At 42.9% G+C, this 20,189-nt stretch overlaps 2 protein-coding genes and 1 pseudogene across 3 annotated transcripts; 2 read left to right on the top strand and 1 right to left on the bottom strand.

Moving 5' to 3' along the window:
- The first annotated feature begins 3,165 nt into the window (after window positions 1–3,165).
- Window positions 3,166–4,098, top strand: LOC128846925 (olfactory receptor 13A1-like). The gene has a single exon (XM_054046195.1). It carries the CDS (start codon window positions 3,166–3,168, stop codon window positions 4,096–4,098), a length of 933 nt encoding a protein of 310 aa, XP_053902170.1.
- A 5,409-nt stretch (window positions 4,099–9,507) lies between these two features.
- LOC128846962 (olfactory receptor 13G1-like) lies at window positions 9,508–10,568 on the top strand (annotated as a pseudogene).
- Window positions 10,569–16,998: 6,430 nt separating this feature from the next.
- LOC128846904 (olfactory receptor 13A1-like) lies at window positions 16,999–19,893 on the bottom strand. Of its 2 annotated transcripts, XM_054046171.1 has the most exons (2): window positions 19,868–19,893; window positions 16,999–17,908 (listed from the first exon to the last, which is right to left on the bottom strand). In XM_054046171.1, the coding sequence occupies exons 1-2, from the start codon at window positions 19,891–19,893 to the stop codon at window positions 16,999–17,001; spliced, it is 936 nt and encodes a 311-aa protein (XP_053902146.1). The 2 variants fall into 2 exon arrangements, with proteins under 2 accessions (XP_053902146.1, XP_053902147.1); XM_054046172.1 differs by lacking the exon at window positions 19,868–19,893 and having other exon boundaries at window positions 16,999–17,931.
- Window positions 19,894–20,189: the final 296 nt, after the last annotated feature.

Below are 20,189 nucleotides of genomic sequence, written 5' to 3'. Positions count from 1 at the left end.
TCCCTCCGTGGGTGTTGTGACTGTAGTTCGTTGTATTGCAGCAATAGAGTTTTGTTTGATAGGTTCCAATCCCTGGGGCTCATCCCATATATCTCCATTCCAAGCTTCACTAGGATCCCATTCTCCCTCCCATTTGGGGATCTCACCTTATTGGGCTTGATCCCATTCTCCTGCCATCACAGCCGTTACTTGGTGGATTGCAAAGCCCAATTTTATTTTGAGACATTTAAAAATAGATTCACAGCAGTTGTGATCGGCCGGGACTCTACCTTGTGCTAATGTTAGTTTCTTTACCATTCCCTGTAAAACCTGATTCTCTTTTCTTATTTTATCTTTTTCCTCTATCTGTTTAGATAATCTCTTCACTTTTATTTTAACTTCTCTTAGAGTATCTTTGAGAATGTCTAACTGGCTTTGGACCCCATTGGCCAGTATTTTCCATTTAACAGTTTCTCATTCAGATACACCAAGTTTCTCATGCAGTTCGGCATTTTCCTCTCGGCAGCTAGCCAAGCAAAGGAATGCCACATTGCATGCTTCCCACAATAGCCAAATTGCAGCTGAATCTCTTTTTATTGGGGTCAATGGCCTGTAGATGAAGAGATAGTTTGCCAATCTATTTTCCAAATCAGTCCATGGACTGTGCCCAAACTTTTGCAAAATTGTCTTAAAAGGAGTCGTTTCCTATATGAATGGCAATTTCTTCTGCTCTTATTGAGCTTTGTCCTTAGGGGACTCTTTTCACCTGAACATATTTTCTGTATGAATCTCTTTTATCTTTATAACATTTCCGTGCCCACGCTCGTGCTGGGACTTACAAAGCACAAAAAAATCTATCTCCACTAAAAACTCTGCTTTACAAAGCAGGAGGGGGGAATGCAAAGTCCTCTACCTTTTGGGCTCGATCCTGCTATGACCAAGGTTTTATTCACCTATGAATTTTTTCCCCGACAGATGGGTAGGAGTGAGGACTCTAATCCTTCCTCTTAGGAATTAGTAACTCTATGACCCGGGTGTGTGTATAAACAGTTTACACATATATGTTATCTGTATAATTTTCCCTGACACCTCTACGGCACCTCTACGACCGGGGGTGTGCACACCTGAATGATCGATCACTTTATATGTATGGTATACCTCTTAGCAGTATTTAGCAGTATTTTCTAAGAAGTTTGTGCACTTCCTTTAATTAGCTGGTGGCAACAGCTGATCTCCTTTGTTTTTCTTTCTCAGCTCTTCCCTGAAGGGGGATGAAAGGGCTTGAGGTACCCCACAGGAAGGAATTCCCAAGTGCGCCTTTCTGGGCTTTCAAAGGGGTTGTGCACTTGGGTGGTGGCAGCATCTACCAATTCAAGGTCAGAGAAAAGCTGTAACCTCGGGAGTTTAATACCAGTCTGGAGTGGCCAGTATTAATTGTTAGAATCCTTGCAGGCCCCACCTTCTGCACTTGGAGTGCCAGAGCAGGGAATTAGCCTTGACACCTGTAAATCAAATTGGTCTCTCATTTCTACTCTTTTATGTGATTGCCATTTACCTTCTCCTTCAGGGCCTTGTTTGCAAGTTAAATCTTCGCCAAATTCACAAGGGATGCCAGATTTCACTACAAAAGCCTACTCTATATGCACGACAATAGTCTTCAACCAGCTATATCTCATTCAGAGTCTGTATTTAAATTGCTGCTTGGTTTATTGTATTTGAAGATTGAATGAGAGGTAAGAATTTCTTTCTTTCTTTCTTTCTTTCTTGCTTTCTTTCTTTCTTTCTTTCTTTCTTTCTTTCTTCCAAATCAAGTTTTCTTCTGAAGGATGATATTTTCAAAGGCTCCTGAATGTGTTAAGCACCAACTTCCTATGAAATTCAATAAGAGTTAAGTGATGAATTCATTGAAAGTCAAAAAACATTTAATTTATGTGCTGTATTATATTTTCTTGGACCAGATTCTGATCTCAATTTGACCAAAAAAAAATCTGATGTAAATTCACATACATCATTGCAGTTCTTTTGAATTGAACTGTACTTGAGTCTAAAGCCAGTAGAGTTACAATGTTGTGACAATTATGGGAGGGGTAGAAGACTCACAACCTTCTGTCTGTGCCCTCAAAAGTTTGCAATTGAATTTGGCATGCGATGGAAAGCGTGACAACATATTTTACAAAATACTCTATTATGATATATGAAAAATTACTCTAAAATGATCTCATAATTAGATTTGTTGGCTCTGGTACTTTTCTTTTTTTAACCATGTTTACAGTTGAGTAACTCTATTGACTTTAAAGGAGATACTCCTAATTTCCTCCAGGAGGGGTGAGAGGAAAATCAGCAAAATCAGTAAAGCAGTAATAAGATTAGAGATGTCTGAAGACAATTGAGGGAAACTTATCTGTAATGCAGTAGGGATTGCTTGTCAAATCACGCAAATACTATTCCTAATAATGAAGCAACATTTGTGTATTGACACATAGGTTATCATAAAAATGAAATATGGGGGGCTTGATTCCCATCTCATTGTCACTAATTGTATACCAGTGCAACTCCAATGAGTGGAGAATTTAGCCCCATTTATTGCAATGGAGTTATGTCTGATTTACACCAGAGTGAGTTAAAAGGAAATCAAGTCCTGCCTTTTGTGCATTTTGATTCCACCTACATATACATATAATTATGTCAAGGTTTGTATTAAATACTTTGTATGTTATATATACAGAAAATGTCCTAGATTGCAACAGAGATACTAGTGTACGAAGTGGAATCTTGGTTACTAATGAGACTACTGGTGAAAGAATGATGTTTTGAGATCATACTGTCAACACCTAAAACTCATAGTCTAAGTAAATAGTCCAACTGATTTACATGCCTCTACTTAAGAACACCGGAATGTTATTTTCCCCCTTCTACAGTCAAATGTTAGGAGAATATATATTCAGTAGCAGAGGCACTTTATTGTGCTAATATATTTTAATGTAGCTCAGTTTGTTTATATGTTGTGTGAAATATCTAGAGCATCATGAAAGATCCATCTATCTATCTATCTATCTATGAATCTATCCCCATACATCCCCCTCCCATTATTCCATCTAGATGCTTCAGTTGCCATATTGCTGTATTTTCTGATGCAATACCTGACCAAAACTTGAATCTTTTTGCTATAAAAGGAACACTCAAGCAATGGAACATAGTAATCACACCAGAGTGACTGAGTTCATCATGCAGGGGATCTTTGACCATCCTTACCACGAGGGGCTGTTCTTTGGGCTATTCCTGTGCCTTTATACAGCTGTCGTCATGGGCAATTCCCTGATCATTGTGGTTATTGTCATCCACCCACCTCTGCACACTCCAATGTATTTCTTCATCACCAATTTAGCCCTGGTTGATAATTTGTGCACTTCCTCGGTTGTACCTAAAATGCTGGAAAACCTGATGCAGGAGAAGAAAACCATCTCCTTTGGAGGCTGCATCACCCAGCTTTTTGTCTTAACATCAGCACTGGGGACAGAGCTTCTGCTCCTCACTGTCATGTCATATGACCGATATGTAGCCATTTGCCACCCTTTACATTATGTAAAACTCATGAGCAAGGAAATTTGTATCTGTTTAGCAGTCAGTGTCTGGGCGGTTGGTACCATCAGTTCATTTGTCAACATATTGCTTGTGCTGCGCCTGGATTTTTGCGGGCCCAACCTCATCCAGCATTTCTTCTGTGAGTTCCCAACAATACTGGTGCTATCCTGCAGCTCCACCTACCTCAATGAAATCATGATGCTCATGGCTGACATCTTCCTGGCCATGGGGAACTTCCTGCTGACCACCGTGTCCTATAGCTTCATCATCATCACCATCCTGAAAATCCAGAGCTCCAAAGGGAAGCAGAGAGCCTTCTCCACCTGCTCCTCCCACCTGCTTGTGGTCACCTTGTACTACTCCACCACCATCTACTCATACATCCGGCCCACCTCCAGTAACTCGCAGGACCAGGACAAGATGGTGGCCATAATATACACCGTAGTCACTCCCACCCTGAATCCTGTGATCTATAGTTTGCGCAATAATGAGGTCAAAGTGGCAATCAGGAAAATCCTTCCATTCATCACAAAATAACAATATTTCAGAGAGTGAACCCAATTCTCACCTGCCTTGTCCCTTGTAGGCCAGGTCCAAAAATGGTGTAGATTTTCATGGAACTAAGGATTTCAATTAACATAAATTTGTGGATAATCTAAGCACTATACCCAGATGTCCAGACCCAATTCTCTCAATCTATGTATTACATACTTTTTTTTAACATTGGCTTTAATAAAATTTTAAAATTTGAATGCATGGTTCAGTAAATATTACTGATTGTACAAGTAAAGGGAAGTAGAACTGTACTTAGCCTGTCCTGATTGAGGGGGTCACCCTCAGCTGGACTGAACTCGCTAAGCAGGGGGCACAGATGCCAGATTGCAGTGGAGAAAGGGAGGGAGAGGGTGGGGACAGGTGTTTCTGCATGGTGGTGTGAGCTCTGCCTAAGAGTCATAGGCACCATTTGACCTGCCCCTCTGCCCTGTCTAAAGGTAGAGCTGATTAGGCTCCAGAGAGAGTGTTTTGTTTTGTTAAGTTACTACTAGAGCTGAAATCACTGATAATCAGGTCTAGGTGCTTAGATCTACTGTGGGACAGTGCTTCTGTCAAAGAGACAGCCCAGCCTGCACTAGCAGCGAGGTTCCCCCACTGTGAGCTGAAATCACTGAGAGCTGGGTGAACCCCAAGCGACCAACTCGCAGAGGTCACAGTAGAGAGGCAGGTGTCAGCTGAAGGTGAGGGCGTAGGGACATCGGTGAAGGAGCATATGACAGCACGATGAAGTGAACAGTGGCACGACGAAAGGCAGCAGCAGCATGAACGAAGGCGCAGTGGTGGCAGCAGGCAGCGAGGCAGAGTGCATAGCATCAATTGTGAGTCAGTTGCAGTGGCAGTGGCAACTAAGACATTGCTGGACATTTCTTCTCCCCTCCCTCCCAGCTGGGAGGTGGACTCACGTGAATGCACCTCTGAACTCTGGGTCTCTGCTGGTCAAGCACAGCAGCTGTGAGTGGGGGGCAGTGGAGGGAGAGGGGAGTGGCGTCTTAAAGGGACCTTTGTTTTTTGGATTTTCACACTGTAAGGTGAGAAATGGAGGCAAATGACACTGCACAAAGTACTCTGGAGAGGCAGTTTTGCACATGGTTGGATATATTCGAATCATGGTTGTGGGGTTTTCCCAAATTGGTGCCAGGTTCCTTCCCTCTTTTCATTGAAAGCTTTCTCTACTGTACACAGACTCAGTGCTTGTGAGTGCGGAAATGTTGCCTCCTAGAGGCACATGGAGGAGGGGTGTTTAATATTCCCTGATTACTGGGTGGGGGTTTTGTGTTATATTGGTGAGAAGGACCCTGGATATTGAACCCGGCCCTTGTTGTTGCTGATTCCACCTGGAAGAAGGGTGCCAGGCAAAGGTGCCTAAAGTGTTTGGCGGTAGCTGATCAAGGGGGTTGTGAGTCCCAGTGAGACCTGATTTGGGGATTTAGGTGCCTAAAGTGACAGTTAGATGCTGAAATCCTCTTGTAAATCTAGTCCCTAGATACTTTTGAAAATCTTATTGAGTGCTTAAATATAAAATCTGGCCCCATGTGCTTATGTTTCAAACTCTAGCCCCAAGTGCCCAACCTGCCCAGGCACTTGTGAAAATCCCATAAGAAAGTGCCCACCCAATAGTGTAACTTCTCAGATGTTAGACAAAACCCTTATTGAACAGCTGTGTTTCACATAAATTCAGCTCCAGCAACTAAGTACCATAATGAAACCAAGTTCATATAGTACTAGAGCTAAAAAAAAAAAAAATTATCTTCCATTGTTATTAAGAGATTAAAACTTTGAATAATAACTTATAGAAATTTACCATTTATTCAATGGAAAGCCATCCCACTTCAAAATCAGTATTTTATTTTATTTTTTACTTTGGTTAAAGATAAAGCTCAGTTGTCAGTAAATGTACTGCTCTGGAATATTTTTTCCAAGTGTTGATATTCTGTTTTTCGTACAAACACTAAAAAATCCCACCACCACCAACATAAAGAAGAATCTGGAAAATTCAGATGGAAACTAAAAAAATGTCCAAGAACACCACTTAAGGGAAAATAGGGAGAAAACACCAAAACGTAGTGCAGGTTATATATGCAATCAAAGAAATTGGGCTCAATAGTATTTAAAGAAAAGTGACAAAGTAAGGTCTCAGTCCTGCAAACACTTAAACATATGCTTGTCATTACTCCCTTGCCTTTACTACTATGACTGGTTGCAGAATCAACGGGATTACTCACAGCAGTAAATTTAAGCATATGTGTATTTGCAAGATTGGGGACAGAAGTTGTCCTTGCTTTGGGTGACCACCTCTGTTCCAGTTCTGCTGTTTATGTGTAAATAAAACAAGTCACATTAAGAAAATTAAAGTCACATTAAGAAAAGTCACAATCCTAAAATGTGTGACCAAGTGGGATATTTCTGTATGAAATTATGAATTCCATTTTGTTCTGTGTGGTAAATACATATTTAAATGTGCCCGAGGTGAACCTATTGATTTGCATTTCAGACAGCTGCCCTGTCCATTAAAGATGCTTGGTACCACGCAGAAGGACACCTCTCACACTAGCTGGCCCACGCCCCTGAACAATGGTTTTCCTACTCAGCAGCCCACAGGTTGGGTGAGCAGGACTGAGGGATGGAGCATATGGCAAGTTGAGCACATGGCAGGAAGACAGGGATCTTACAGCAACTGTGCCCATATTCCCCCTCTGAGGTTCAGCAAGGGTACTCGCCTTTAGGCCTCTGGCTCCTCATCTGTCACGTCCTTGGCCATGTCCATCCCTCCTGACCAGGGCCAGCTCTAACTTTTTTGCCGCCCCAAGCAAAAAAAAGAGTGCCGCCCTCCATAGCGCCGCCATAACACACACCCTCAGCACCGCGATGCCACTTCCCCCGCGGAGCGCCATGCCAGCGAACCCCCCCGCCGAACCCCCCCCAGCTCCCCGTGGAGCACTGCCGAATCCCCCAGCCCCCTGCGGAGCACTGCACAGCCGAACACCACCCTCGCGGAGCGCCGCCAAACAACCCCCCCCGGGGAGCACCGCCGAACCCCCCAGCTCCCCGTGGAGCACCGCGTAGCCGAACACCTCCCCCCGCGGAGCATCGTCGAACGCCGTGCCACCGAACCCCCCCACTGAGCGCTGCCAAACACCCCCCCGCGGAGTGCCACGCCATGCTGCTGAACCCCCCTGCTGAGCGCCGCGCTGCCGAACCCCCCCGCCGCCACACACACCTCCCGCCGAGCGATGCGGAGCCAAACACCCCCACCACCGAGCTGTGCTGCTGAACAGGCCCCCCCACGGAGCGCCGCTGCTGAATCCCACCCCCCAGGACCCCCCGTGCGCCCAGGTGCCGAAACAAAAACAACCCACCCCACCCCCAGCGCCGCCCAACCAACCCCCCCCCCCCAAAACCCTGAGTGTCCCCCGCCACCCCAAGATTGGCCGCCCCTTACCAAGTGCCGCCCCAGGCACGTGTTTGGTCGGCTGGTGCCTGGAGCCGGCCCTGCTCCTGACCAGGGTTTTTCCTGGCTGCACAATTACCTGACTATTCTGTGTTATTCCCAGCAAGCTCTAAAAGGCTTGTAAATGCCCAGTCATAAATTACCACACAGCCATTTCTAAGCAGGCACATTTATTGTTCAGGTGAAAGCATTACAGAGGAAACATCTTAAAACAATAAAAGAACCTACCCAGATGCTAATGAGCCAACCAGCGATCACCCCACCTCCAACCCCAGGGTCTGGTATGAGTCAGTCCTTCAAATTCCATCTAGGGGGTTTTCTGTGGTAACAAGTTCATAGCCGCTTTAGCTCAGAACAAGAATCTGCATGCATAGGTCAGTCTTTCCTTTATACAGTGTGGGCCTTTGATCTTCAGATTCTGGGAAGAGGTAATCATCAGATAATGGTCATTTCCTCAGGGAGTAGCTTCAAAAGGCTGGGGTTTTGCACAACCAGAGGAGGAAATTTGCAGTCACCTCCCCCTAGAGATTCCCGAGGCAAATCACTTGACACTGTTTGTTCAAAAGTCTATTCTTTCCTGGCCCATTGTTCAGTACAATCCTCTGAAGTTCATAATACTTCCCAAGGCTCAGAATAATCCATCACCTTTGCATGTAATGCAATGGATGCTAAAGAGACTTAAACATAATATAATCATTTTTTTCAGGATACTGCAGGAAATTGCCATATCTACACCTATGTAGGAGCAGGACAATGCTGTGATTGGGGAGCTGCCCATCACATCATTAAGTAGGAAGAGAAGGAGGGATAGAACAGGAAGAACTGTGCTTGGGCTCAGTTGCTTACAAACCTCAAACTCCCAGAAGGGGTGAGATCAGACAAAGATCTTTTTCTATTAAAACTCTTGAGTGCTTTTAAGAGTAAAATGAGTCTGGTTAATAAATCCCTCTGCCTGGCCTTGCTTTCCTGCCATGCTGTCCCTGACGGGTTTAATTAGAAGCTTAGAGAGACCATGGTGGGATGGAACTCTTGTGGAGTGCATGTAAGCAAGTAGGGTAGCTCAGGGGGTCTGGGACACTGATTCCAGAATCAGGAGGCAACAGGATACCAGGGGTCTGAACCTGGGAGCATGGAACAGGGACAGTGACCAGACTCCACCCAGACCCAGTTAACTTTAAAAGCACATGGGATCCATTGACCCATAACCTGGGGTAGCCAGAAGGATCTCATGGTTAATTTTGGAAGCATGCTTACTTTCCATATTTCTATCTCCACAGACTGTCAGTGAGCAATTTTAACAATAATTTCACCCAATAACAAATCAGGCTTAATCATGCTGGAAACATATTGCATCCATTCATATTTGTAGGTGTCAAACAAGGACCTCTTCCATTGTTTTAAAAGATGCGTTAATACCCGAACATTCCCAGGTATTACCCAAAACATTTTGTGTTCAAGTGATGCTAAAATAAGAATTTGCATCTCAGTACATCCTATGGCCAAGTCAGTTTTATTTCCTAATTCTATTTGTTGTTTATACAGCAGCCAATCACATAATCAGGGTAACAACACTTTATTCCTCCTGCCCCAATAACAGAGAAAATGGGGATCCCACAGTAGCCAAAGTGACCATTTTGGGCTGCTGTGGGCTCATGCTAGGTGGGGTGCCTATGCAAACAAGATCAGCCCCTGAAGTTCTTTTCCACACTTGCCACAATTCACCACCAGATGTCAGGGTAGAGCTCATCCTGACTCTGCTTACATAAGTAAATAGTCCAACTGACTTTACGTGCCTCTACTTGAGAACACCAGGGTGTTATTTTCACCCTTCTACAGTCAAATGTCAGGAGAATATAGATTCAGTAGCAGAGGCACTTTATTGTGCTAATATATTTTAATATAGCTCAGTTTGTTTATATGTTGTGTGAAATATCTAGAGCATCATGAAAGATCTATCTATCTATCTATCTATCCCCATACATCCCCCCTCCCCAATTGGTCCATTTAGATGGTTCAGTTGCCATATTGCTGTAGTTTCTGATTCAATACCAGACCAAAACTTGAATCTTTGTTTCTATAGAAGGAACACTCAAGCAATGGAACATAGTAACCACACAACAGTGACCGAATTCATCATGCAGGGGATCTTTGACCATCCTCACCACGAGGGGCTGTTCTTTGGGCTATTCCTATGCCTTTATACAGCTGTCTTCATGGGCAATTTCCTGATCATTGTGGTTATTGTCATCCACCCACCTCTGCACACTCCCATGTACTTCTTCATCACCAATTTAGCCCTGGTTGATATTTTGTGCACTTCCTCGGTTGTACCTAAAATGCTGGAAAACCTGATGCAGGAGAAGAAAACCATCTCCTTTGGAGGCTGCATCACCCAGCTCTTTGTCTTTACATTGTCATTGGTGACGGAGCTTCTGCTGCTCACTGTCATGTAATATGACTGGTATGTAGCCATTTGCCACCCTTTGCATTATGTAAAACTCTTGAGCAAGGAAATTTGTATCCATTTAGCAGGCAGTGTCTGGACTGTTGGTACCATCAGTTTATTCCTTAACATATTGCTTGTGCTGCACCTGGATTTTTGCAGACCCAATTTAATCCAGCATTTCTTCTGTCCTGCAGCTCCACCTACCTCAATGGAATCATGATGTTCATGGCTGACATCTTCCTGGCCATGGAGAACTTCCTACTGACCACCGTGTCCTATAGCTTCATTATCATCACCATCCTGAAAATTCAGAGCTCCAAAGGGAAGCAGAGAACCTTCTCCACCTGCTCCTCCCACTTGCTTGTGTTCACCTTGTACTACTCCACCATCATCTACATCTACATCCTGCCCACCTCCAGTTACTCACTGGATAAAGACAAGATGGTGGCCACAATGTACACACTAGTCACTCTCACCCTGAACCCTCTGATCTATAGTCTGCACAATAAAGAGTTCAAAGTGGCCACGAGGAAAATCTTTCTATTCACCAACAAATAGCAATTTTTCCAAGAGTGAACTTAATTCTCAGCTGCCTTGTCCCTTCTAGGGCAGGTCCAAAGGTCATATAAATTGTTGTAGAACTATGGACTTCAGTAGACTTTAATTTGCACTATGATCCATTCACTACAATGGAACTACAATGATTTACATCAGTTACAATGTGTTGCTCTGATTGCAGTGGGGCTATGCTGATTTACACTAGCTGAGGATTGGATCCCATTGACATCAGTGGGGCTATTTTGAGTCACACTAGCTGGACTATTGCACATGGGATAGATTTTTAAAGGTGGCTAGTTATGTACTGGGATTTTCAAAACCACCTAGGCACCTAAAACACATTGATTTTAATGCATGTTATGTGCCTAGATGCTCCAAAAAAACCCTTTAGGTGCCTGTATACCTATAAAAATCTGACCCAAACTGTAGCATATTACTTCATATGCAGTCTTGCTAAATCAGAATATTCTATTCTATTCATCAATGAGTAAGTATGATAAAATAAAATTGAATATCTCTCTATTCACTAGTTTCTTGTGACACATTAAAAACCCAAAACTTTTCAGTCACCTATCTGCTGAGATCTGGCAGTCTCCTGGCCATGTTTAATGGACTCAGGTCAGAAATTTTAATAAAGCAATTTCTATCCAAATGCATTTTTATCTAACTCTAAAAATACTTTTCAGCTTTAGAAATTTTGAGTTTTCTTCAAAATACCTGTTGTGCTCATAAGGCAATGTCTCAATCTCAACAATGAATAAGATATCAATCAAACAGTTGTTCACTGTTACATCCAGAAACCATTCACTGAGGTCATGGGTTTCACATCCAGTTATTGCTGCTGAGTTGTATCATGATCTCCATCACTGAATATCTTTTTAAACTCTTTTATTAAAGTCCCCCCAAAAACCAACATACAGACACAAACAGTTTAGCTCTAATTTAAAAAAAGCATTAAGTAATGATTTCATGGAAACAATTTCTCTTATTCCCCCTCCTTTTAGCCATATCGTCTTTTCTGTAGAAAACATCTGTTTACAGGGGGGGTTGTTCAGTATTAAAGATGGCCTTAGCTGTCCTTTTGGGGGAGAAAATAGAAAAAAACTAGTTTTCATGGTCATGAGCTCTTGCTGTTGTTGCAGTCCAAACCTAACACAAGAGAAACACACATCAGAAAAAGAACAGCAAAGATAAAGAATGCCAACTTCTATCTCTTGTGCTGACTCACACATGGCTAGAAAAACATAAGTCGAGCACATGATCTGATCAGCAACTCTGAGAACTGGCAAATGCTTGTCAGGCTCTGGTTGTTCAAGGGGTTGCTTTTAGCTGCCTTTCTGGTCACATGCCTACAGTTCTGTAATGTAGGTTTGAACTGCTGTGGCCTCTAAGCCAGACTCTTACTAGATAGAAGACAAATGGAGAGGGATAAGAAAGAGCAGAAACAAAGCAAGGAAGGAAAATGACACATGGGGGAGGAAGTGACAGCAGGAATCAGAGGCTCCTTTTCTTGTGTTTTTGAGGATTTAGCCAAAGCCAGGGAGGTGGGGGTGATGTCAGTTGGTTCCCTCTGTTTGCCCAGGTTTGGTCCAGGCATCTTTCAGAAGCTGGACAACGAAGGTCTAAAGAGGTTGTGGTGGAGCCAGGGTCTTGGGTGTTGGTGGGGTTAACCGCCATGATGATAAAGCTCTCTCCTTCCACTTCATCCATCCCTCTGTGATCCCATGGAGTGACCCCCAGATAAATAATATTCCAAATGGTGCGGCCAAGCAACTAGCATTGGCCACTGTCAGAAACCAGGATACTGGTCTAGATGGACCTTTGGTCTGGCCCAGTATGGTCATTATTATGTTCTTAACCTCACCCAATCACCATTCACCAATCATTTTGGTGATTTCAACTGTAAATATTTCCACCCATTTCTAGACGCTTTCGGCTCGTTTCCATGACAATCTGTGAATTTCCCAGGAGCTCTGGAGACTATTTACCACAGTTCCATTCACTTAAACATGCCAGTTTTTACCAGTCTAGTTGATACCCAGTTTTGCTGATTTTCAGATTTTTTTTTTTAACAAGATGAGTTCAATTTTTGTTGCTTGCCAGTCTTACAGTACAGGCCACTGCACAACTGGGCCTGGTTCATTGATTTCTATGGAGCTACTCCAATTTACATCAACGTGGATCTAGTACTGTGTTTTAGGTCAATTCACAAAGGGTTTAGTGGATTCTCCCTCTCTGGCTATTTTAAAATCCAGATTGGATGTATTCTTCTAAAAGATCTTCTATAGATCAAACAAAAGTTAATTCAGGGAAGTCTTATGACCTTTGTAATTTAGGAGGGCAGATTAGATATTTGCAATGATCCTCACTCTACATCACTCTGGCAGTGTAAAAGGACTTTATAATGGGAGTAAGCAGGGTCGGTGCAAGGAAGGTTCGCGCCCTAGGTGAAACTTCCACCTTGCACCCCCCCAGCCCTGCGGCAGCTCCCCGCCCCCCTCCACCCTGAGGTGCCCCCCCGCGGCAGCTCCCCCCCTGCCCTGAGATGCCCCCCCATAGCAGTGGTAAGCTGAGGTGGAGAGCCCTGCGGCAGCTCCCCCCCCGCCCTGAGGCACCCCCCCGTGGAAGCTCCCCACCCCCCCGGCCTGGGAAGCCATGCAGCAGCTCCCCACCCCAGCTCACCTCTGCTCTGCCTTCTCCCTGAGCATGCCGTTATTGCTCCACTTTTCCCGCCTCCCAGACTTGCGGCGCCAATCAGCTGTTTGGCGCCGCAAGCCTGGGAGGGGAGGAGAATTAGAGGAGGGGCAGCGTGCTCGGGGAGGAGGCGGAGCAGAGATGAGCTGGGGTGGGGAGCTGCTGCAGGGCTCCCCACCCCAGCTTACCTCTGCTACGGGGGGGGGGCTTTTGGTGCCCCCAAATCTTGGCGCCCTAGGCAACTGCCTAGTTCGCCTTAATGGTAACACCGGCCTTGGGAGTAAGTTATATTTAGACTCACTTTGAGGTGCCTTTATATTACTGGAGTGGTATAAAATAGCCTTATGAAAGATTCACAAAGAGAATTAGGTACCTTAGCTACTTCTGGTGCCTAAATCCCAGAATCAGTCACCACTGGTATTCACAAAACCTGCACTCATCTGCTGTTGAAAATCAATAGGCTCCTAAACTCACTCAGCACCTATGTTTTTCAAGTAAAAGTTCCATAGGCAGTTATGGGCATGCATACTGCTGTTCACTCTAGACATCAGGATGCCTTAACTCTAGAGCAATAAATGAAACCGGGGAATATAGGTGTTCTTCTGCCTCATTTGCTTGAGGAGTTGTGATGCTCCCTGACTCCATCAGCCACAGGCAACACAAACACTCTCCTCTTAGCCTACACAGGCTCCACTATCCCTGTGCAAGTTAGCAGTAGGCACAATCCACCCACTGAGATCTCCAAGCATTCCTCTGCAGTGTCCATCCCTTGGTACACTGGATATTCACAGGTTCACCACTCTCAAATGAGCAAGATCCTCAACTGGAGCAAATCTCATAACCCCATTGGTTTCATTGGAGCTATGCTGAATTAGAATAGCTAAGGGCTGGACAATATTTCATGCAGATGTAGCCAGGATTAGTACGAGTCCAGATATGTTTATAGATGGACCATTTGGAAATGCACTTCCCTATCGTTCAATGAGTATGTTTCACCATTGATTTGCATCTTGTGTAGCTGTTTACCTTTGTGCAAAGTCCCTGAGATTCTCCTCTCACCTACAGCAGCTTTACACCAGAGTAGGTCAGGAGTGCTCACCAGCACAAGATATAAGCTGTTGGACAATCAGGTCCATTGGTTTCTTTGCCGTTGTTTCACATTCAAACCACTGTAAGTGTGAAGAAAATCCAATCAAGAATGCAAAGTGGATGTGATATGTGAAAGGGTGAAAATGAACGGGGAATTTTGATTTAATGCTATTGATTCCCATTTACACTAAGGACTAGAATCACAAAGGGATTTAGACATTGCAACACTAATGTGTGGTCTACACTACAGACCTATATCGGCATAACTATGTCATTCAGGGGTGTGAAAAATCCACACCCCTGAGCGATGTATTTACACTGACCTAACCTCCTGTGTAGACAGTGCTATGTTGACAGGGGAACTTCTCCCACCAACATAGCTAATGCCTCTCAGGAAGGTGGATTAACTATGCAGAAGGGAGAGCATTTTAAGGGTAGATGTGCCCTCTGAGTCATCACATCTATCTTTTGGGCACCTAGAAAATCACTGCGATACACAAAGCCAGAGTCAGGCATGATAGGTGCCTAAGAATGGGATCCACAAAAGGTAGCATGTTAGGTGGCTCTGTGCCTAAGCTCACCAATAGGAGATGTCAAAGAGAGGTTTGTGTACTAAGCCCAGCCCCTCTTATGACTTCAGCACCTAAACCCATGCCAGAGGGAGACACCTACCTCTGCTTGGGATTCTCAGCTGTGGGCCTTCTCTTGGAGGTCTGTGGTGAAGGCACTCACCTGGGATGGGGGTGACCCTGATTCATGTCTCTCCTCTGCTTGAGGAGATGTGACCAGGAATCTGCACCACTCAGGTGAGTGCTCTAGCCATGGGGATAGTACGTTGAGGGGGCTCCTTCAATCTCTTCTGCTGAAGCTGTTCCAATTTGGATGAATACTTCAAGAGCCATTGGACCAGAAAGAAAGAGAGAGAGAGAGAGAGCGAAACAGTGCACACGTATGAGAATGACTTTAGATCCTAGTGGTTAGAGCACGCCCCTAGGATGTGGCAGAACTAGGATCTTCTCCCTATGCTCCAGTGAATTAATATATATATATATATATTTATCCATAGTAGAAGAGTTTCAACAGAAGAGATTGAGGGAGTCCAACATTAACATATTCCATAGGCCAGCATTTAGTGTATTTGCCTAAGAAGGACTACTGTGGGCATCTATTCTGACCTCCTGCATGACACAGGCCATAGGACGTCCCCAAATTAATTTTTCTTTGAACTAGAGAAGATCTTTTAGAAATAAAAACAACAACATCCAATCTGGATTAAAATTGCCAGTGAGGGAGAATCCATCAAACACTGATTAATTTGGACCAGATCCCCACTGGTGTAAAGTAGCATAGCTCCACTGAAATCAATGAACCAGGTCCTGTAGTGTGAGGCTTGTACTGTAAGTTTTGCAATGAACAAAAGTTGAACTCCTGCTATTTTTTTTTTAAATCAGAAAAAGTGGGACACAAATAGACTGATATAATCTGGCTTGTTTAAAATCAACAGAACTGTGGTAAGTGATCTCCAAGGCTCCTGGCAATTTCTGGGATTGTCATGGAAATGGGATTGCCATGGAAATGAGCAGCAAGATTCTAGAAATAGGTGAAAATGTTTACAGTTGAAATCACCAGACTGATTGGGATGAGGCCATTTGAAATATTACTTATCTGGGAATCACTCGATGGAATCAGAAGCAGGTGGGTGGACTACTATGATGGTTGCCACCCCCACCAGTTCCTGAGGCCATCGATCCACCATGACAACATTAGGCCTTGTTTGTTGAGATTCTGAAAAGTGTCCTGACCAAAACTGACCATACAGAAAGAAAAGAAATTTCGTCCCCCGACTTCTCCAGTGGTGCTCCTTAAATCCCACATAAAACTGGAATTGAACTCTGGGTTCCTGCTGTCATTCCCTCCCCCATGTGTCGTTTTCCTTCCTTGCACTGTGTTGGGATTCACTCCAAGGCCCTTCCCATTCTCCTTATCCAGAACACTTCATGCAGTTCTGGAAGAACTCTTCAATCAGAAATTCAGTTTGACTCTATCTTTACTTCCAGATCTCAACAGATACGTGATTGAAAAATTCTGGGTTTTTAATGTCTCACAAGAAATTTGTGAACAGAGAAATAGTCAGTTTTATTTTGTTTTCATACTTACTGACTCAGGAATAGAATAGAATAGAATAGAATAGAATATTCTGATTCAGCAAGACTGCATACAAAATAATGTGCTACACAATGGGACAGATTTTTATAGGTATTTAGGCACCTACAGTGTTTTTCCAGCACATCTAGGCACCTAAATTGCTTTAAAATTAATGAGTTTTAGGTGCCTAGGTGCTTTTGAAAATCCCAGTAGGTACCTAAACACCTTTAAAAATCTATCCCAATGTGCCATAGTCCAGCTAGTGTGACTCAACATAGTTCCACCAATGTCAATGGGGTCCGATCCTCAGCCTAGCCCTACTGCAGTCAATGCAACACATCCCCAGCTGGTATACATTTTTGTATTTCCATTGTAGTGAATGTACCAGAGTGCAAATTTATGTGTATTGAAATCCTTAGTTCTATGAAAATTTACACTACCTTTGGACCTGCCCTACAAGGGACAAGGCAGGTGAGAATCCGGTTCACTCTTGGAAAAATTGCTATTTTGTGGTGAATGGAAAGATTTTCCTGATGGCCACTTTGATCTCGTTATTGCGCAGACTGTAGATCACAGGGTTCAGGGTGGGAGTGATTAGGGTGTACATTATGGCCACCATCTTGTCCTTATCCAGCGAGTAACTGGAAGTGGGCCGGATGTAGGTGTAGATGATGGTGGAGTAGTACAAGGAGACCACAAGCAGGTGGGAAGAGCAGGTGGAAAAGGCTCTCTGCTTCCCTTTGGAGCTCTGGATTTTAAAGATGGCGATGATGATGAAGCTATAGGACACGGTGGTCAGCAGGAAGTTCACCATTGCCAAGAAGATGTCAGCCATGAAGATCATGATTTCATTGAGATAGGTGGAGCTGCAAGACAGTGCCAACACTGGTGGGATCTCACAGAAGAAATGTTGGATGAGGTTGGGTCCGCAGAAATCCAGGCGCAGCATGAGTAATGTGTGCACTAATGAATTGATGGTACCAACAGCCCAGACACCAGCTGCTAAATTGATGCAAATTTCCTTACTCATCAGATTGACATAGCGCAAGGGGTGGCAGATTGCAACATACCTGTCATATGACATAGCAGTGAGAAGCACAAGCTCTGTCCCTGATGACAAAGTAAAGGCAAAGAGCTGGGCCATGCAGCCGTCAAAGGAGATGGTTTTCTTCTCTTGCAACAGGTTTTCCAGCATTTTCGGTAGGACTGAGGAAGTGCACACAACATCAACCAGGGCTAAATTGGCGATGAAGAAGTACATGGGAGTGTGGAGAGGTGGGTGGATGACAATAACCACAATGATCAATGAATTGCCCAAGATGGCAGTCGTATAAAGGCAGAGGAATAGGCCAAAGATCAGCCCTTGATGTTGAGGGTGGTCAAAGAGACCCTGCATGATGAAATCGGTCACCCTGGTGTGATCACTGGGTTCCATTGTTTGAGTGTTCCTTCTGTAGGAATAAAGATTCAAATTTTTGTCAGGTATTGCAAAAACTAGCAATACTAGACTGACTGACAAAGAGAGAGAAAGAGATATCTTTATGATATTCTAGACCTTTCAGACAGCATATATACAAACTGAGCTACATTAAAATATATTAGCACAATAAACCGTCTCAGGTAATCAGTCTATATTCTCTTGACATTTGATTGTAGAAGGGAGAAAATAACACCCTGGATGTTCTCAAAAAGAGACACATGAAGTCTGTTGGACTATTTACATAAACTACATGAATTAGGAGTTCACAATATGATCTCAAACTTCTTTGATACACCAGAAGTCTTATTAGTAACCAAGATTCCACTCTCTGCACTAATTTTGCAAAATGTATCTATTGCAGTATAGGACATTTACAATATATATAATATATATAATATAGTAATCCAAAACATGACATAATAATATGTATAGTTAGGTGGAATCAAGATGCAAAAAATAAAGGACTTGATAACCCTTTAACTCAAACAGGCTTAAATCAGGCTTAACTCCATTGCAATCAAGGGGGCTAATTCTCCATTCACTGCAGATGCACTGGTATACAATTAGTGAAAATGAGAGGGGATTTGAGCTTTCCAAATTTCATTTTTATGATAAGCTATATAGCAATATATATCTTTTGCTTCATTATTTGGAGTACTATTGGCCTGATATGACAAGCAATCCCTACTGTATTACAGAAAAGTTTCCCTCCATCGTCTTCAAACATCTCTAGTCTTATTACTGCTTCTGCTGATTTTACTCTCATTCCTCCTGTAGTAAATCAGGATTAACTCCTTTGAAATCAATAAGGTTACTCAATTGTAAAAATGATGAAACAGAGAAGAGTATCGGGCCAACAAATCTAACTAATCATGAGATCATATTAGATAACTTTATCATATTTCAAAGTGTAACATTTTGTAAAAAAAAAAAAGTCACCCTTTGCATTACATTTCAAATTTGATTGCAGACTTTTGAGGGCACAGACAATGTTACATTTTAATTTCTTGACTTTGGACTTGACTACAATTAAATTCAAAAGAACGGCATTAATGTGTGTGAATTTAGATCAGATTTGTATTGGTCAAATTGAGATCAGAATATGGTCCAAAATTCATAAACATAGTTATGGTAAAGTGTATTCCTGCAAAGCACATTTAGCCAAATGACAAAAAATAGAACACAACACATAAATTAAATGTTGCTTAACTTTCCAAAGAGTATAAAGGAATTAATCATTTAACTTTCATTTAATTTCATAGGGAGTTGGTGCCTATGTGAGAAAACAAGCAAGAAATAAAGAAAGAAACAGGGAAATCAAGCAAGTAAGCAAGAGGAATATTCTTACCTCTCATTCAAACTTCAAATACAATAAACCAATCAGTAATTTAAAAACGGACTCCTAGTGAGATATGACTTGTTGAAGGTGATTGTCTTTGATATATAGTAACCTTCTGTAGGGAGATCTTGGATCCCTTGTGAACCTGGTGAACATTTAACTCTCAAACAAGGCCCCAAAGGAGAAGGTAAATGGGAGTCACCTAAAATAGTACAAATAAACTTTCTACATTAAGCTGACAAAATTCCTCTTGATGTTAGGTCCAAATGTAGATTCTTCTGCATTTTCCAAGAAAAAAAAATCTATATTTCTTTCTGAACATAGTGCTACCAAGAGACATAGATTTCATATTAATCAATGAATAAACTCTCAGGGTGAAGTCCTGGCCCCATTGATGGATGGCAATAGGAATATTGACCTTGGTTCAGTAGGGCCTGGATGTTACCCTCAGGCTTCTTCTACTATCAATGATCCTTAATGCACAACAAATTATATGAGCTGGCTTTTCACAGTAAAATGCCTCCAGTGTCTTTGGTAATACAATCAATAGACCAGCTTCTGGTATCATTGAGTAGCATCTTATTTCTCCATTGCTCCTGTTAAGTCATTGGGACTGATCTCCAGATGGCTTCAATCAGCTTTGCTCCATTAAAATCAATAGGCCAGATTCCCAACTGGTATAAATCAGCATAACCCCTTCAAAGGATAGCTCTTTGAATTATATGTTAAGTAAATGGCCTTTACCCGGTGTTCAAAAAAGAAATAGTTACACCTTGTGTAGAAATTGATGTGGCTAGTGTTGTGGAAATTGAATTGTGGAGAACATGTGCAGTATATATTGTAGTAGAGGTATAAGAAATGCAAACCTACCAAT

The sequence above is a fragment of the Malaclemys terrapin genome, chromosome 12 (genome assembly GCF_027887155.1).
Source record: "Malaclemys terrapin pileata isolate rMalTer1 chromosome 12, rMalTer1.hap1, whole genome shotgun sequence".
Taxonomy (NCBI): Eukaryota; Metazoa; Chordata; order Testudines; family Emydidae; genus Malaclemys; species Malaclemys terrapin.
The sequence above is the reverse complement of the archived record's forward strand: the minus strand, read 5'-3'. Positions and strand labels throughout refer to the sequence as shown.

Coding starts and splice junctions, on each gene's coding strand:
- LOC128846925 (XM_054046195.1), top strand. CDS start 3,166: ATGGAACATAGTAATCACACCAGAGTGACTGAGTTCATCATGCAGGGG.
- LOC128846904 (XM_054046171.1), bottom strand. CDS start 19,893: ATGCTACTCAATGATACCAGAAGCTG. Junction 17,909..19,867: donor CTCAATGATACCAGAAGCTG/GTCTATTGATTG, acceptor TGATCACACCAG/GGTGACCGATTTCATCATGC.